This window comes from Sus scrofa, chromosome 5 (genome assembly GCF_054392235.1).
Source record: "Sus scrofa isolate SSC_HxYL_T2T_F1_AM1 chromosome 5, Sscrofa_HxYL_maternal_Yorkshire_Landrace_v2.0, whole genome shotgun sequence".
Classification (NCBI taxonomy): Eukaryota; Metazoa; Chordata; class Mammalia; order Artiodactyla; family Suidae; genus Sus; species Sus scrofa.
Genome location: NC_139387.1, coordinates 28,007,652 through 28,026,839, shown reverse-complemented (window position 1 = coordinate 28,026,839; position 19,188 = coordinate 28,007,652). Strand labels below are relative to the sequence as shown.

Sequence of the window (19,188 nt, the reverse complement as noted above, 5' to 3'; positions counted from 1 at the left end):
TGTGCATTCTCCAAACTCATGAATACATGAGCTCAGAAGACAGATGGTGAAAACATTATCCACATTTGCTATTGAGCCTTCAGCCATCCCGGATAACCATCGTTCCCCGGACAATCCAACCCAGGAGGCTTTAGTTTTGCAAGGACTCAGATAAATAGCTCTTTTGAAAATATGGTCAAGTAGGATCCAGACAGACAGATGTCTTGGGCAGAGGCTGCAATCTGCTCAGAGTCACATCACATCAGATTTGTGTGTAGAGGTGAAGGACAACAAATATAACACCTGACTTCACTTTCCCTCCGCTAAATACAGCCACTTATTTTTAGTTGCTCTAGGTGGTGTTTTCCTTTTCTCATTTTGAGAAACTCTCTTTTTTCAATGAAAAGTCAATGGTGAATCACTGAGACCCCACAAGAGAGAACTGTGCTCCATAGAGGACACCTGTGGAGAGGGCCACCATGGCAGTTCCCGCAGAGTGGGTCTTCTGGGCACAGAGCCATCCCCCCCAGGCCAGCTCTGACCTCGGTTACAGTAATGCTAAAGATCTGCTTTAATCCAACCAAAATAAGAGTATGCAGTCCTAAAGCTTTTAAAGAGAAAAAAAAAAAATCTAGTTCTACCTTTGACCCAGGCTATTTTTCTTCAAACATTTAAAGTTCAAAGGCACCATGTGCGTATACTTTCATTTAAAACTAGAAAGTCATTCTTACTGTATTTGATCACCCTCATTTTAATTTGCACACTTGCTTAATAATAAAGCACATACTGGACTTTAGCCTAATATATCATGTACATAATAACATCAGGACCTTTTTTTAAACTTATTAACTAGGAAATAACATAAAATACTGACCTTGTGGTTAAGTGACTTTTGCATCCATTTTAAATCATTACTATGTTGCTAAAGAGTTGCAAGAGTAAGGTTTTAACATGACTCCTGGGAGAATTCTACCAGTCTTTATGGAACACATTGCTCACAGCTGTGGTGAAACAGCCATCGCTAAAAATCACAGCACTTTTTATTCCATGGCAATGACATCATTGGTATAATTTAACCTTAATTCACATGTGGAAAGCAGTTGTCTACCACTCTGAGATTATCCTCAAACTAATTCTAAGGACAGGGGAGAACTGTAACCTAACTTTATGATTTTATTTGCATTCACGATTAATGTCATTTTCCACATATTTTGGATCAGATTCTCAAAGGCCATACTGCTCCCCCTATGATGGTGGCTGATCATTTCAAGATACTTCTTAAGGTAATAGGAAACCACCTTTCCATAAGACCGCTATACTGCACAAGATTTCTCAGCACTTCAACTACCCATATTCACAAGGTTTTTTGCCCCATTAAGACTTCCCATTTAGAAATGTGACAGTGAGGCGGTTAGTACATACAACCCACACCAGTATCCTTGATAATCTTGATGAGGAATCTGAAATTGTACTGGCAACAACACCAATAACACGTGGATTTTTATCGGGTATTTGGGTTCTCATCGGTATAGAATAAGAAAGAAAAAAAATGGAAAAAAAACCTATTATCAAGTCTCTGTTGTCTTATCTGATACTGACTTGTTTCATGACAACTTGAATGTTACCTTGTCTCCTTCTGTTGGGCAACGTTAATTTTCAGATTATTTTACAGGATGAAATAAGCCCCAAGTTGCTTTTCAGTTAATAAGAACTAGCCCTCTCCTTGACTTATTTAATCCAAACAGAAGAAATTAATGTGTTCCGATGGGAAAATATAATCAAGGAGGAAGAGGGAAGGGCCAGGTAAGAGCCCTCACCTGCAAGGAGCTCATTCTGCTCAAGGGAATTATGTGCACCTAGAAACACAAAGCTTCTAACAGTCAGTCCTTTAGGCCTTCTGCCAGGTATACAAACCCTGGATGTGTAACCGCTTTGGGGATGCAGATCTTCCATGTAGACCTTCCATGAAGTTCCATTGATTACTAAGCCCTGGCAGACCTTGTTTTGGCATGAACTTTCAGGGGTAAGTAAACAAGATGAAATTCCCAACCAGCCAGAGGGCTTATACACACACACACACACACACACACACACACACACACACACACACACATACATATATACATATGCATATAACATATATGATTTAATTTCAGGTAGTGCTAATACAAAGAAGAAAATAGGTCTTCTAGGACTAGGAATTACCTGGGGGCAAGCAGGAAAGGGAAGCTATTTTGAAGCTGTGGTAAGAAAAGTTTCTCTGGGAGGTGAAATTCAAGCAAAACCTTAATGTGCTAGAGAGGGATCAGGGAAACATGGTCCAGTCCAACGAACAGCAACTGAAACCATCCTCAGATAACAATAAACTTGGTATGTTCCAGAGATAAAGGGAGAGGGAGCAAGTGTGGTATTGCCAGAGGCAGAGGGGTTCAAGATCGGTAGAGTTGTGGGAGTGAAGGTGGGGAAGAAAGCAGATCCTGTGGGGCCTCATGGGCCCTGGGGAAAACTTCAAATTTTATTCCAAGTGTGAGAAAACCCATGGGATGATTTTGAGCAGGAGAGGAGAGGAGAGGAATCCCGTTTAGGTTTACAAAGAAGATTTGGGCTGCCTTGTGGAGAACTGATGACAGAGATGCGAGAGTGGCATCAGAGATTGGGTAAGAGGCTCTACCCTGAATCCACGGGAAGGACAGTGAGGGCTGGAATAGGGGAGAGGAGGGAGGGGGGTGCTGAGACTCAGAGAATCAGCACACAGTCTGAAAATAGAGCTGAGGCAGGAGGTAGGCTGGAGGCTGTCAGAGAAAGAGAAGAGTTGAGGAGGGTCAGAGGCTGGGTGAAAGGCAGTGCTACCAGCTGTGACAGGTATTCAGGGACCACCGTCAGCCCTGTCCGGGGCCTCAAAGACTCAAGGAGCTCTCACATCATGGGGAGGAAGCCAACACACACACACAGTCACATATCCGCTGACAAGTGTTGTAAGAGAAATATCCTCAGGAATTTCCTGATGTCTGGATTTTCCATAGCTTTTATTTAAGCACTTCTTTTTGGCCTCGAGCGTAGACAACTAAATACTGCGGCCTGGCCTGTTGGATCTCTGGTATTTCAGTCCTGGCTAACTTACAAATCTGTACCACAGCATATTCTTTAGTGTTCTTATCATCTAAGTATCTATTGCTTAGCATCATGGAATGTGTTCTCCTTGTCCCTGTAAACATGTGAGAAACTATCCCTCTCTTCTCCAAATTCCCATACTGGTCCCAGGCAATCATGATCACACAAGACAGAATCAGTGTCTTTTTCTGTGCTCCTTCAGATTCGTCTGTATTCGACAGAGCAGGATAGGAAGAGAGGAGTTCTATGCCCTCCTGGTAAGAGTTTCATCATCCATGGAAAGAAACCATAAGCAAGGCTACATGGTAATGGGAAAATTACTCCCCCACAAATCCAGAGAAGCAAACTGCAGATTCTCAAATTCAAGAGGGTGTGTTAAAATGCAGAGGACCAGAACCCATCTCTAGAATTTCTGATTCACTAAATCAGGAAACAGGTCAAAGAGTCTTTATGTCAATAATCCTCCCCTATACGTCATGCTAGAGTTATACCGACTACCTTTGGAGAAATACTATCAGCTATTAATTGCTTCATTTGACTCAGTGCCTTCTAAATGGTAGATGGAGGAATTATAGCTAATATAAAGTTTTAGAATTAAGGATAATAAAAGGTGAGAGAAATCTTGATTCTCTAACCTAAACCTCCTTTTATTCTTTTAAATATCAGAATTTTCAGAAGCTGATTGCTCTTAATTTCAGATCTAGTCACATATAAAACACATCTTAGTTCCTAAATATGGATGATCTTAGGATATTTCAGTTATTCTTTTTTTTTCAGTTATTTTTAATGAAGCCAAGCATGCTACATTTGAGTGATTTTTACAAAAACTGATTTAAGAAAAAAATTTTTTTTTTTTTTTGCCTAGGGCAAAACTTTTAGGAAGAGACTTTGTGACTGCAATCAGTAATGTTCAAATTATGCATAATTTTGTTTCCAACTTTCTCATCTTGCATCACAAGAAGTCAAATATAATTAATAACCAGATGGAGAATTTGACCCTCACTTTGAGAGATTTAGCATGTACCTTCATTAACACTACAGGGAAAAATTCAAAATGACAAGGGAAAAAATCTATAGGACATTTTATTGTTCCCCTCCCAAGCATCTGGATTTTGATGAATAATCACAAACTTCAGGAAAAAACTCATCAACTTCTAATGCTATAGAATCCTTTTAGGACAGACCTATCAGCATTTAATGTAATTAATTATTCATGTTTCCACTGACTTCCTTATGTGTATTTTCATTAAGCGAAATAAAGGTTTAGTCCAAAGTCCTGTTTTTAATACATGCCTGGGCTTTAAATTTTTTTTAACCAGTACATTAAATAATTTACTTTTCTGGGACAAACTATTCAAATAAACTTTATTTTTAATAACATTTAAGAAATATCTGAAAAAAATCAATACACTTTTATATGAATTATTTTTGTGTAAAGTCTCATAAAATCATAGATGAGAGCTCTAAATTCATTTTAAAATGAATTCACAACTTTTAACATAGGTTAGCGTGTGCCTCTAGCGCTTCCTCTTATAATATCAGAAAATATAGATTTTTATTTCTGATGTCTATGATGTTATTTATAATAAAATTTATTTGTCACGGTATTGATGGCTTAGTAAATATAAACTGAGATAATGAAAGTTACTACCTTATAACTTGAGTTGGGTCTTTGAATGTGAATAAGACTCTAACTCATGCATGACTGAAAGGACTTGGCCAAGAGCCCTAAAGAAGGGAAGACTCTGAGTTGTTTCTGGAACAATGGATTTGAAGGGCAGCTTTTTCTAAAAGCTGTTTGGGAGTCTCTTTATGTTACAGATACAGAAGACAGACTTGTGGCTGCCAAAAGGGAGAGGGACGGGGAGTTTGGGGTTGGTAGTTGCAAACTATTACATTTAGATAGATATGCAGTGAGGTCCTACTGTACTGCACAGGGAACTATGTCCAATCTCTTGGGATAGACCATAATGGAAGATAGTATGAGAAAAAGAATGTGTATATATGTACGACTGGCTCACTTTACTGGACAGCAGAAATTGGTACAACATTATAAATCAACTATACTTGAATAAAATAAAAATAAAAATAGAAACAAAAAAATTAAAAATAAGACAAAAAATAAAAGACACCATGGGTATAGTTTAAATGTAGATTGTAAAATAAAAACCTGTTTGGGGTGGGGGAGAGTTGTTTGGGAAACTAGAACTCAGAGCTAGCCAATTTGGGACATTAAAAAAAAAATTTCTCCTTATACCATGTAAGAGTCAGAAAAGCCAAAAAGACAACTTACAGAATGGGAGAAAATAGTTTCAAATGATGCAACTGACAAGGGCTTAATCTCTAGAATATACAAGCAACTTATACAACTCAACAGCAAAAAAGCCAATCAATCAATGGAAAAATGGGCAAAAGACCTGAATAGACATTTCTCCAAGGAAGATATACAGATGGCCAACAAACACATGAAAAAATGCTCAACATCGCTGATTATAAGAGAAATGCAAATCAAAACTACCATGAGATACCACCTCACACCAGTCAGAATGGCCATCATTAATAAATCCACAAATAACAAGTGCTGGAGGGGCTGTGGAGAAAAGGGAACCCTCCTGCACTGTTGGTGGGAATGTAAACTGGTACAGCCACTATGGAGAACAGTTTGGAGATACCTTAGAAATCTATACATAGACCTTCCATATGACCCTGCAATCCCACTCTTGGGCATCTATCCGGACAAAGCTCTACTTAAAAGAGACACATGCACCCGCATGTTCATTGCAGCCCTATTCACAATAGCCAGGACATGGAAACAATCCAAATGTCCATCGACAGAGGATTGGATTCGGAAGAGGTGGTATATATACACAATGGAATACTACTCAGCCATAAAAAAGGATGACATCATGCCATTTGCAGCAACATGGATGGAACTAGAGAATCTCATACTGAGTGAAATGAGCCAGAAAGACAAAGACAAATACCATATGATATCACTTCTAACTGGAATCTAATATCCAGCACAAATGAACATCTCCTCAGAAAAGAAAATCATGGACTTGGAGAAGAGACTTGTGGCTGCCTGATGGGAGGGGGAGGGAGTGGGAGGGATCGGGAGCTTGGGCTTATCAGACACAACCTAGAATAGATTTATAAGGAGATCCTGCTGAATAGCATTGAGAACTATGTCTAGATACTCATGTCACAACAGAAGAAAGGGTGGGGGAAAAACTGTAACTGCAATGTATACATCTAAGGATGACCTGACCCCCTTGCTGTACAGTGGGAAAAAAAAAAAAAAAAAAAAAAAAGAGTCAGAAAAGCATAAAATTAGCATTAGCTAATAAACCAAAACTAAAAGAAAATTTTGCTACCACATGTAAAGTATCTCAACAATTGAAATATAATCTCTAGTATCAACATTTCATTTCTCTGGCCTTCTTGGATCACTTGTATCCCATTCATGGTTCCTTGAATTAGGTACAGCCCCAGACAAAATTGCAAAAAAAAAAAAAAAAAAAAAAGAGAAAGCTAAGCCTGTTTCCCCTTCTACATCTTCTTCCTTTTCTGATTACCAACTAGGTTCTCAAGGAAGCCTTGTGTAGTTTCATAGAACATTGACCTTAAAATGCTACCTTATGCAACGCTCTTGGAGGTGGAGTGTACTTTAGGGAGACAGCCATGCCTGAGCACATGCAGTTAACCTCTAATGATGAGATTCCAAGCACCACTCTGATATCTAAGAAGGGGCATCGACCTTTATAAACCGGAACCTAAAGTGACTGGTTCATATATCTGCATAAGGCAAATATTTTCTCCCAAAATTGATTAGTGCAGAAAGGAGGGAAGAAGGAGGGAAGAAAAGTAGAGAGAGTGCCTGCAATCAATTACCTTTAAGAATTTCCACAAAAGTTCCACAACTTTCCTTACTCATCCCAACCCACAGACTGGAACCCCCTTCTCTGGAGCATTAAGGAAGACCTTGGGGAATGCTTGTTTCTTATGACACTAGTGGAGTCAGACTGACTGGCTTTGAATCCCAGCTCTAGCAGAGACATATTCCTTAGCATCTCCAGACCTCGATTTCCTTATCTGGTAACACATGGAGGATACCTTATGAGATGCTATGGGATGGTTCTAAGAAATAACTGAGTTAAGGCATATTGAGTATTTAGAGAATAGTAAGAATAGTGAGAGTCTGACAACTGACAAATATCTTCATTTGTGGAACTGTAAGAGTCTCTTACTTTCGGAGTTCCCGTCGTGGTGCAGCAGCTAACGAATCCGACTAGGAACCATGAGGTTGCGGTTCGGTCCCTGGCCTTGCTCAGTGGGTTAATGATCTGGCGTTGCCGTGAGCTGTGGTGTAGGTTGCAGACGCAGCTCGGATCCCGAGTTGCTGTGGCTCTGGCGTAGGCCGGTGGCTATGGCTCCGATTAGACCCCTAGCCTGGGAACCTCCATATGCCGCAGGGGCGGCCCAAGAAATAGCAAAAAGACAAAAAAAAAAAAAAAAAAAAAAAAAAAAAAAAGTCTCTTACTTTCGCCCCACCATACTCATCCATACCAGGCAAATAAACAGAAAGAAGACAGTTCTGATTCCTGTGAGGGTGTCAGAGGAAGAGTAGTACTTGGGAGAAAGAATTAAGAAGAACCACAATTATTCAATTTGCAAAAAGGAAAGCTAAGGAATATTTCTGGTAAGAGTTTCTCTGTTGCCCAGAAGAAGCAGAAAAGCTCAAACAGCAGCAAGGGAGCAGGAGGAATTCATGTATGTGGGTTCTAAGGATGAATGCTCAGACCGAAAAAGTTGTTCAAGTCTGAAATCACTACAGTGGGAGTGGAGGCTGCCTGCTGCAGACATGGTTGTGCCCTGGGGCAAGCAGATAAGCAAGGTGCCCTTGAAAGCTTCTTCAGGCTCTATATCAGTATTTCCCTGGAAATCTTTTTGTGTGTATGTATAAACACAACAGAAGCGTGTAAAGCTCTGGACTAAAAACTTAAGATTTTTAGCAGGAAAGTATTTGTACTGCCTTCATTGTAAGAGGAGCACAAAGTCACACTAAAAAAAGACTCCATATAACCAAAATCCTTCTTCATTCTCTATTTGAAAATACTTAGGCAGAATGATTTTTGTGAGTTCTGTAGCTTGATAGGGTTTCTTGGTTTGAGAAAAAGAAACAGAATTAAGCAGAGAACTTAATTTTGAAACTATTCATGACAAAGTCACCTTAATAATTTGATAATCAGGCCTGGGTAAATAGCCAATGTGTAAGAGAATGAAACTATAAAAAAAAAAAACCAATAAATAACTCAGTTATGAGTGCTCTCTTGGTTTGGAAATGCAAATTAATTCTTAGAGTAGTGTATAGGCCAACTGTTCCTCCAAGAAGTGGGAGAAAAATATTCTGCAGAAAAGTTCCCAAGAGGGATATATGTCTTTTTAGTAAATATACCTAATCATTCTTTTTGACCTCATGGCATAAATCATAACAAATTGAGTTATACAGTAACTTTTTGAAATGCCTTAATGAAATTCCTATTTGAAAGCTCAGGAACTGTATGCTGTCATAAAACAGAGTTTGAAGGTCTTACATGAAGTTATAAAATGGTTTCTGTTTGTTTTGCATCTTAACATTATTTTCCTCATGTTACTTAGGACGAATAGTTGAAGGTTCATTTAACTCCATCATTCCATTGGTCAATAACCCCAGCAGAAGAATGTTTCTGTAGTTAACTCACTCTATCTCCCTGAATAATGAAAAGAAAACAGCAATTTTGGGGTTAGGTAATAAGAATTAGAATCCACCTGGGACTTCATAGTGTTTTACAGGTGAGGAGAATGAAGCATCAACTTGTTCCGTCAGCCAAAGTCACACTGTTTCTGACCTCAGTGTCAGACTTCTGACCACCCTGCATCCTCTAAACAACTTCGCAAGCATTTGGATTTCTGCATTTCTGATGGGGTGGCCTATTTTTTATGTGTTGAAATTCCCAGGGGAGTTAAGATGGCTGTTGGCAATCTTGACTGCTGTGGGGAGTTACTGCTGCTGGCTAGAGAAAAACATGGGCCAGTGTTGGAAGAAGAAGAGGAAATAATAGCCTGAGGTCCTTAAAGAAGTGGAGAAACTGAAGACCACACACAGAAAGGATCTACAGATGGGAAAGGACACTCACCATTGAGGAAAATCTGGTGGGGTCACAGCCACTCTGAGCCTTCACCCATTCCCCACCCTGACCCCAGGGCTCACAGCTCCCAGCAGCTCTAGGCTCCACCAAGGTGATTTCCAGTTTTGTCCACCATACAAATTTTCCTCAGAGCACGCATTATTCCATTGGTGACTTCAGCAATGAGAGAAATAAAAGCTAGCATATGCGTTTAAGTTATAGCAAGCAAACATACAGATAACTGTTTTCAATTCAAGTGATAACGGCACAGTTGGCCAACGTGAGAGAAACGGATGGTAGGCTATCTTCATTTTTCTAAATATTATCTAAAGAGTTAAGTCATGTTCATTGCAGGGGTTTTGTAAAGTAAGATTCTACTCTCCCGCTCTGTAAGCTAAGCATTGCATTTCTTGTGAGAAAAGGGGGTTATCTATTTCTTCTAAAATGCCTTAATGAATGGGAAAAGATATGGTTAGGTTACAGAGTACAGCAACATTTGCTTTTGGCATCATTATCTGGGGATTTTTGTGCTTTTCTTCCTCCTTTGCCTTATCTCTTTTCCCTTTTCACAGTTCACACTTACACAAACTGTGTCATTCATTGTAATGATAAAGCAAGTACTGAGTGTTTAGCTTTCATTCTTGTCCTTGGATGTTAAAACTGACAGCTTAGCACCTCTATTACTTTTTATCAGTGAGTCATTGCCCTTGCCAGCACTCAAGATAAGACAGTCTCACACTTGCTGGAGGAAGAAAAAAAAAAAAAAAAAAAACAGGAAAACTGAAAAGAGCACAGGGGCTGGGTTTACTAACCACAGAATGGACGGTAGGCGGCTGTTTTGAAAATGGATGGGCCTTGCCATTCTCCAGGACAAAGTTATAAATGAGAAACCGTCCACTGTGATTTAGGTCATTTCCAATGGAGAGAGTCCATTTTCAGCTACCTGGGTTAACCAGTAAAAACCTCTAAGGAATAGAGAAATTCAACACTTGATCACATTTTAGTCCAAATGTTAAAAGACCCATATTCAAAATGAATCTGATCACCTCACACTAAATCCTTATTTGTGAAAGATTAGCCACAAGAACTGAGAATTACTCCCATACTGTGTGTGTGTGTACCTAGAAAAACTACACCATGAGAGGATCGGAGAATTCAGTGACACATTAAAGCTGTTTTTTGGGTATGGGTCACTGTTATTCACTGATAAATTTGGGTAATTAAACAAAATTGTACGTTCCTTTTCCCACTCTAATAAGACCATCTTTCCTGGCACTGTGCCTTCATTCCTATTGTTTAGGTACTAAAAGAAGCTGCACGGGGCTATGAGAGACCTGGCATTATGGGGGGCAGGGAAGACAGCCCATGGAAGCTCTGCCCTGTAGTTTAGAAGGGTTTGGGAAGTTGGCAAAAATACAACATTGATTTAAAGTTCCCATGCAGGACTAGTTCCTATTTCTATTGACTGCATGGCTCAGGATATACTGAGATGGAGAACAGCCATATTTTAACGTGTGATATATCCTTTCCACATCATTGTAGTTCACTTTCTCAAAAATCATGTGAAGTTCTGAGTAAGCACAACAAGCCACACCCATAAAACATCCTCTGCTAATCAATTCTCACTTGTGACAATGTTAAAGTGGAGCAAAAACTTAAAGATGCTTGCAAAGCAATCTGTGTGAAGAAATCGCCTAGATTTCTAGTTTCTACCCAGTTCTTACAATTGTCTCACCCAAATCTAATCTGATAGTATTGTCTTAGTGATTACCCGTAAAGAATCTTTCCCAAGCTTCAACTTCATTATCATAGAAATGAAGTTACTTTCTGGTTGCACTCCTATTTATTTGGCTGATGCAATATTTAATTTCATCATATAATTATAGATATAAGCACGTCTGGAAGGAACTACAGTGAGTAGGAGCAAACATGCAAAGGTATACTAGGGAAGGGCTGGGACCCACTAGACTTCAGCTAGTTTTAAGCATTAGTCCATAAATCTTAGAGAGGGAACACAGAGTGACAGCTAATCTAGTAAACTGATAGATGGAAATCAGATAAGAGCATGTTTACTGCATTCCCATTTTATAGATGAAGAAACTGAGGTGCTGAAAACTTAAGTAACTTAGTCAATACCACATAGCTGGTAAAACCCTTAGAGGATATACAGGATGCATGGTTATGGTGAAAGAATTCTAAGCATTAATTAGGAAATGGTAGAGGGAAAACGGCTAACTACAAATTGCAGTGAATCCTGGATGGCTGGGAATACATTAGAGGGATAGCTAAGTCAGGACTCAGGGAAACCCTCTAAAAAAAAAAAAGACGGTGCTAAAGACAAAATGCCAGCCAACCAGACAAAAGGGGCAGAGAGTGATCTGGACAGAAGGAGGGCCCAAGGCAAAGAGCACAGTATGGGAAGAGAACTGCAAGTAGGTCCTAGAGTAGAGGAGCAAATAAAATGAGTGAAAGAGGTAAGTGGAGGCCAAGCACACAAAAACGCTGCAGAAGCCACTCTAGAGAATTTCAACTACTTTGAGGACAATGGGAGGCCGAGAAAAGAAACAGTTGAGTCACAGGATCAGATGTGAGCTTTGAGGAAAATTCCTTGACGGCAGCATGGAAAAAGCACTGGAATCCCAGATACGAAAGAGGCTGTGGCAATAATCCAGCAAGAACTGATGATGGTCTGAGTTTGCATAATGTCTCTGACAATTGAGAGGAGATATATTTACTTGCCAGCTTCATTAGGACTTGCTAATTGATTGATTGCAGAGGTAATGGTGTGAATGAGGAAATGTTAAGAGTCATCAAGATCCTCCTGCAGTAGTCCTCTGAATGGAGCCCAGTATCATTCCTTGAGATAGTGAACTCAGGAACAAGAGGAGTAAGGCTCAAGGGTAGTGAAATTTAATTCTAGATATGTTGCATTTGCGCTTCCAATTTCAGACTACCTACCAGTGGTTGAATATACTACTAGAGGTTTCTCCTAAACTGTGTGGTAAAAATCAGCATACAGGTGTAAATGGAATTCACAAAAGAAGATGAAATAATATAAAGAGAGACTAGATGGAGAAAGAAAATGAGCCAACCCACCCCTAAAAGGTAGCCAATATCTGATGGCAGCCAATCTCTGTCACATGGGTGACATATCAATGAGCAAGCCACCCTATTTATGGCACCATACTTATATAATGGCATGTGTATGATGGTATGTTTCTTCTTTTTAAAAACTTCAGCGCCCCAAGCCTGATTTTCCTCATTGCGATAGATGACAGAGATTGAGCTGGAAAACCCATGCCATAACTGAAGTGTGCCTTGACCACTCCCAAGCAGGCAAAATAATCACTCAAAACTGAAGTGGCCTCATTACAAATATTTTCTAATTGTACATCATCATCAAAAAAAAAAAAGTGGTGGGGTGGATGTTAACAATCGTTGGAAAGAGGATGGGATACCATGTCTAAAGTGGTGCGCTTCAATTACAAAGTTGAGTCTTTTCTTACCCTCATGAATCAGAGGGTTTATATGAGTAATTTGCTACAGTGGAAATCAAGGGCATGAGTTGAAGGCTCAACTCACTAAGCCATCTCCACTCCTCAATAATAAGCAGTTTAAGCAGCCCCAAGGGATACTTTGGCAGACAGCACTGGAGAAACAATGTGTGGAAGTCAAAGTTTAAAATAAGCTTTTAGGTTTTGCAACAAATAAGTTACCTTCTCTGGGTTTATTTCCTCACCCAGAGGAGGAGGGCCATCCCAGATGATCTCTGAGGTCTCCATCACTTCCTGTAGCCCCAGTCACCTGCAGGAGTAAGTCAAAGCACAGACTTCACTACAAGTCCTATAGGCCTGAACCCACCTCCACCCCACGGAGAGAGAAGGCAAATACTACTTCTAGTCTGGTAGCATTCTCAATCAGGATTTGTCATCACTCAAAGCACAGGAGGACCATGGTGCATATATTAATTTTTACTCCAAGGTCCTTGTTTTCATTTGGCTTTGAAATATTACTGTGGCTACTTTTATTATTTTTACCTACTGCATGCAATCTATGATTGCCATCGCGGTTTATTAGTAGGTCATTTCCCATAATTTCCCCCCAGCTCTATCCAGAACACTACTGCTAGCTATTTGTAACTTAATATACCATTTCCAATACCATGAGTTTTACATTTTATTTTTACTTTTGGAACTGACATACGGGGGAAAAAAGACCCACCGATATTAAAAAAAAAAAAATCTGTATTTTCATTTAAACCATTGTTTCCCCTGTGAGTGGTAGGATAATTTATACTTATTTTAAAATTTGGAATGAAAGGTTTCCTAAAAACTGAACTTTACTCCCCATAAGGGTCCCCAAACACTTGCAACTCCAAAAGCTGGCCTAGTATTTGCTCACTTGTTTGCTCATTCCCTCCTTTTTTCTCTTCAACTCCATTTGATATATGTTTCCCAGGACGTAGTTGAGACTTCTGGCCCGAGAGGCTGGAAAATATAACTCCGAATTTCCTACAATCTCAGCTCCACTTTCTCCCGCGCTCGGGCCTGGGGCTGGAGCCTTGTTATTGTCACGTGGCCTCGGGATGACGGGCCCTGCCAGCCAATGGGCGTGCGCGGACCTCGGCACGCCCGCCCCTCGGCTCCACTGAGCCTGGACTTGGCGCTCAGCCGGGAGGAGTAGGCGAAAAAGTTTCTTTTGCGGGCGAGAAGGGGCCTCTGTGCGCGGACGCTGCTCTTCCTGCAACTCTGCTGCAACTGGCCGTTCTTTTCGGTTTCCCTCTCGCTGCCCAGGGTATGAAAGGGCTTTGCAGCCGGGACTGAAAAAAAGGAGATTTTACCTGGGAGCGTGAGAGGAACGCGTGCACACGCGGCCCAGAGCTCGGGCGTCCACTCTCCCGCTGGAAGTTGGTGCAGGGCTCCGAGTGCGCGCCGGCTGCGGAGCCCCGGGCGGAGCGAGAGGCCGCAGGACCTCGATGGGCGCGCCGAGGCTCTGCGCGCCTGCGGCGGCGCTAGGGTTGCTGCTGTGCACCGTGCTGGGGCGCGCAGACCCGACCGAGGGCGGCAGCCATCCGGCGCTAGGGCCGCCTTCGGGGGTCGCCCCGGAGCGCCAGTGCCCCGCTCCATGTCGCTGCCTCGGGGACCTCCTGGACTGTAGTCACCAGCAGCTGGCGCGCCTGCCGGAGCCGCTCCCGTCCTGGGTCGCTCGGCTGTAAGTATTATTTCTGCGAGCGGAGAAGGACCCTCCCTAGATTCAGGACTGCAGGCGAGGGGCCAGGATGCTCGGCGCGCAACGACTTTTTCCAGGGCAGCTCCTCTAGGGCCCAGGCCTCGATCAGCGTTCCTCAGGGACGGAAAAGCAGCCTACCCGGCCTCAGTCTTCCTCCATCCCCCCAGGGCTCGGCGGTTAGTGCAGGTGGGCCCTGGGCGCGCCCCTCCCGGCCGCAGGTGGGCGAGGGGACCGAGCCACTGACAACTCCAGAGGGCAGAATCGACATCTTGCGCCTGGAGCTCGCCCGGGGGGCTGAGATGCGCGCCCCGCCAGGCCGGGGCCGGAGAGGTGGCAACGTTGGACTGACCGGAGTTCGCTCTTCTTACTTTGAGAGTTTGATCTGGTGGCTCAAGTATAGTTTCTAAAAGGTTCAACCACCTTTCCCGTACCCAACTAGTAATCGAACGCTCTCCTTTAGTTTGCGAAGCCCCTCAGCAGAGTTTGATCACTGTCCTTGCTATGGTAGATGCCTTCTGTTGTTCTTTACCATGGGCTTATTTGGCGTTTGTAAATTCCATAGAGCCCCTTCTTCGACCAAACTGTAGCACATCCCCGTTCCGGTAAGAAGTTGGCAAGACTGATTGAGTAGATATGGAATGGAAGGAACTATGTTTTTTTAAGAACTGAGAGCGTGATTTCTGTAGCTTATCGGCACGTCCAGAGGGTTTAGGAGAGAGAGCTAGGTGCTGTTATGCAAGTTTTTGGATGCTAGCTGTGAAGTCTGAAAACCTGAAATCACTGCCAACTTCGTGGAAGAACAAGGAAGAAAATGTAGTTTAGTTGGAAAGGTTGATTCTTTCTAGATGTCATCTCCTTATTCTCTCCCAGCCCTCGTTTTGTTAAAATTGGAAGACTGGTGCAAAATGTAAACAATCAAAACTCGTGTTCTTTCTTGCTTGCTTCCCTTTTTTCTTTCTTTTTTTTTTTTTCTTTTTCTTTTCTTTTTTTTTTGGGAAGTAGTTATCTTGGTTTAAAAGAAACAAAAGTGCAGTCCATCCTTAATCTGTAGATTTGGGCCTTGCAGAATTGCAGTGAAAATTCTAAATTCTTAAAACAACTCTAGTCGACTCTCCTAACATCAAAATACTAGTGGTAGGAAGTTTGGTCAGATAGTTTAAGAAATTATGTTTTTAAATCACTGTGCTAAACGAAGTCTTTATTTGTGAATTATAGACCATCAAAAGCATATTCTTTGTGTTTACAGACCTTGGTTTCATTAAAAAAATAGAATTAGAGAGTTTTAGATTAATATGTAATCTTTTATCATGGGATGTCTTCCTTAGTAGTTTTTATTACAATTGAAGAAGGAGATAAGGGCTTTAACCTAAAGCAGGAAGACTTTCAATTAGTTGTGACTAATTCTGTTCAATTGCCTCTTGTGGGGGTCATGCTGCCTTATTCATGAGATGTGAATGGCTCTATTGACAACATATGGAACTGAACATTTGAATGACTGGAGGTGAACACTTACAAATAACAGAGGGATGAGAAAAAGAAAATTAATATAATGCTTCCTGGGGTGTGTTTAGAAATGCTTGGATCGTTCACCAAATCTAATTTATATTCAAGTTTCTCAATGTTAAGTGGCATATCAGAACATGTCAATGTGCCAGATTTTCTTTATGTGTGAATATCTTTTTTTAAAAAATTGGGCATCTTAAAAAAACAACTGCATGGCTTTTGATTAGAAGTTGAGTTAAACCAAAAGGGGTTTGATACCTATTTAAACGTTGTCTTAAAAGTAGCTGACCTAATTAGGATTTTGTTTTGCAGATAATTTGGTGGCACACTAAAAACAAATTACAGTTTATTTGGTTAGCACAATCTTTAATTACATTTCCGCCAGCAGTAAATTGTCTCGATTCAAGTCCACATTCCTTAAATGTATGTGAAAATAAGTTCCACTTGTACAAATAAGCACCAGGTCTGTTGTCAGGAGCCCCCGCTGTGATCATTCATTGGACAGCTTGGTCATTCTTGTACTTGTGTGACTTTTAACCAACTTTGTAGTTATCACCAAACCATGTGGTCCAATTTTTTTAGTGTAAATGTTTCTTTTGTTTGTGCCTAAAGCTCTAGAGGTCTCCTCTCTGTACCTTTGAAAGGAGCAGGAAAATACTTGGAATTGAGCTTAAAATTCTCTGTTACTTGGTGTTTGGAAGAGGAGGCTTCTTAAGCTTTATGTCATTAGAAAAGCTTTTAAGTAGACTGTTCCCAGAGTTCAGAAATAAGTAGAAAAAGGCATATTGTTCTTCCCCATAGCTTCACTTCCGAGAGTACTCTTCAGAAAAAATTTGGTGTCTGTCTTTTGTTTCATGTGTGGAATTGGCAAGTTAAAAAATTAATCTATTTAACATACTTGCATGTATGTATTTGTCCCACTGTATTCAGTTGTAATTTACTGCCATAGGAATCCCATTTGTAAAAAGGTGAATAGTTTGAGGGATAAAATAATAATATTGTAGTTAGTTCTCCTTTCAAAAAGAAACTTCTAATACTTCAATAAAAGTGGCTCTTAAAACAGTAACTATTTGAAGCGTTCCTTACAACCGCCTTTAAAGGCAGATTTGAGTTTACATCTAGAGTTTGTGCTTACAAGGAGTTCTGAACCCAGAGAGAAGGGCTAGTTAGACTGTTTACTTAGCCAAAAGAGGGAAAAGTTGCCCAATTGTCAATAAGAACTTCAAGTATTATTAAAATCTCACTGGAATTTCAGAATTATTTGTCCTAGCGTGTAGAAAAGTTTAAGTTAGCTGGACTCAGGCAAAAATGTCTGAAAGGTACTTTCTGCCGGTGTGGCTTTAGTGTCTGCCTGTTATAAATCCTCTGGTCCGGACCAGAATTGGGGCTGGGGTTGGGGCTAATAGTCCTTATGGTTTTCACAGCTGTTTTTCTATATTTTCCAGACTAAAACTTGAACATAGCAGGCTGATTTATGAGTCACTTTGGATCAGTGTCTTAAAACAGCTACAGCCTGGCTTTTTGTTTTTCAGCTTTCCAGATTTCTGCTGAATTAGCAGCTCTGCAGGACCCAGTGGGATTGATTAAGAAGCTGTGCTGGATTTGCATTTTAAAATTTGACTTGGAAGTCAGATTTCCAAACGCTAAGAGGAAGAAAATGATAGCTGGAACCAAATGTTGTAAATTAGTTATTTTCACATATATTTATTCACTTGCTAATATGCAGGAAGAGAGACTTCTCTGGACTGTGTAGAGTTTGGTTTTCAAGTGTTTGGCCAGCTGAGTTTGGGGTAAATAGTTAATACCTCCCTGCCTCACCACCTTTCCCATGTATTAACCTCATTACAAAACGTTTTTTTAAAAAAAGGTTTCCTGGGCAAGATGTTCATTAATGGAACTCTAAAAATGAAGACTGCCTTATAGAAAGTAATGGGGTTTAAGAAAACATCGACGTTGTACAACTTGAATTTGTTTTTAATGGTCTAGCCATAAAAACAATATAAAGAAGATTTAGGAAAATGTGACATCCTTTAATCATTTCTGAGCCATAAACTGAACTAAGTCTAAATTTAGGTGCATTAAAAGTTTCATTGACTTGAAGTATTTAGCAGTAAAAGTCACTTTAGGGGTGATTTTTTTTCTCCCACATATACTGTGGTTTTAATAGTACACAAAACTTAGGGGTGGGAGTGTGTTGCAATAACTGAAATGTTTAGGTTTGCCAGCTCCTGCTTTTGGATGAGAAGTGAGTGGTCCCCTGCATGGACCCTGTTCTCTGAAGGCAGTTTCTCCTTTTAAAGGTCTTTTGTTGGAGATCTCATCCTATTACAGGTCAAAAAAAGAGTTAAAGCACTCAGTCTCCCTCACCCCCACCCCCACCCCATAAGCATGCCCTGAGGAATAATCCTTACAATGAAGTGAAGAGTGGAATTTTCGTTTTTTCTAATTAAAAGGAAAGTCACCTGTACAAGATGTAAGTGCCAGATCAGGTCCCCTTTCCTCTGAAAACTTGCAACAATAGGGAATGCAGTCTTAGGCTGGTGCACTGTTCTTTGGATAAGTGGGTCCAAAGGAGGCTTTCTGTTGATTCAGGCTACCTCCCAGGTGAAGAACTCTTTTCCTTGGTTGATTTTGAAAGCCTGTGGGAAATCTGTGACTGTCTGTGGTGCTAAAAGCACACAGGTTTTGTTTGAATCCTAACGTGAGTTGTTGGGCTCACGGTTTCCTTGATGAACTCCAGATGGAAGCGGGCTGGGCTGTGAGGGAAAGTGTCTGGCTCCAGCGTGGGGAGCATGCACAGCAGTGGTTGTAATTGCAGGATTTTTATAGTTTAAAGACTGTGCCAGATTTTTTTTTTCATGTTATAACTCTACCAGAACAAATCTACTCATGTCTGTTACTGTCTGGTAGGTCTTTAAGCAAACATGTTTCAAATAAAAACCTTTGCAATTTTTTTTTTTTTCCTTTTAGGTGAAATAGAAAAATCCAGGTTTATTCTCAAAACAAAAATTCAACGACTGAAAGGGTCTCTGATTTCTAATTATTACCTAATGGACATGCACTGAGTAACACTGTGCTTCCCTGGATGTGATTGCCCTGCCTTTTTCTTTGGTGTGCGGGGGTGCATATTATGTATGTAACAAATGGTTCCTGCTTTTCTCCAATCAAGTTTGGTTATCTCTAACTTTGGTTATTTAGA

At 40.7% G+C, this 19,188-nt stretch overlaps 2 protein-coding genes across 5 annotated transcripts in view; one reads left to right on the top strand and one right to left on the bottom strand.

The window, feature by feature from the left end:
- LOC102166013 (uncharacterized) overlaps positions 1-13,790 on the bottom strand; it is a 460,798-nt gene extending 447,008 nt beyond the window's left edge. Inside the window, exons 1-2 of the mRNA XM_084956227.1 lie at positions 13,659-13,790; positions 12,974-13,061 (exon numbers count right to left, since the gene is read on the bottom strand). The gene's annotated coding sequence lies outside the window, so the exon portion shown is untranslated. The remainder of the gene's footprint in view (positions 1-12,973; positions 13,062-13,658) is intronic.
- Positions 13,791-13,931: 141 nt separating this feature from the next.
- Positions 13,932-19,188, top strand: part of LRIG3 (leucine rich repeats and immunoglobulin like domains 3) — a 51,686-nt gene continuing 46,429 nt past the window's right edge. For 3 of the 4 annotated variants that reach the window (XR_014803440.1, XM_001927828.7, XM_084956224.1), the window contains exon 1: positions 13,932-14,468. Coding sequence is in view for 2 of the 4 variants with exons in the window: in XM_001927828.7 (XP_001927863.3) it covers positions 14,233-14,468 (236 nt within the window). In the remaining 2 variants the exon portion in view is untranslated. Of the gene's footprint in view, positions 17,780-18,959; positions 19,122-19,188 lie in introns of all 4 variants that reach the window. The other variant, XM_084956223.1, reaches the window with a different exon arrangement.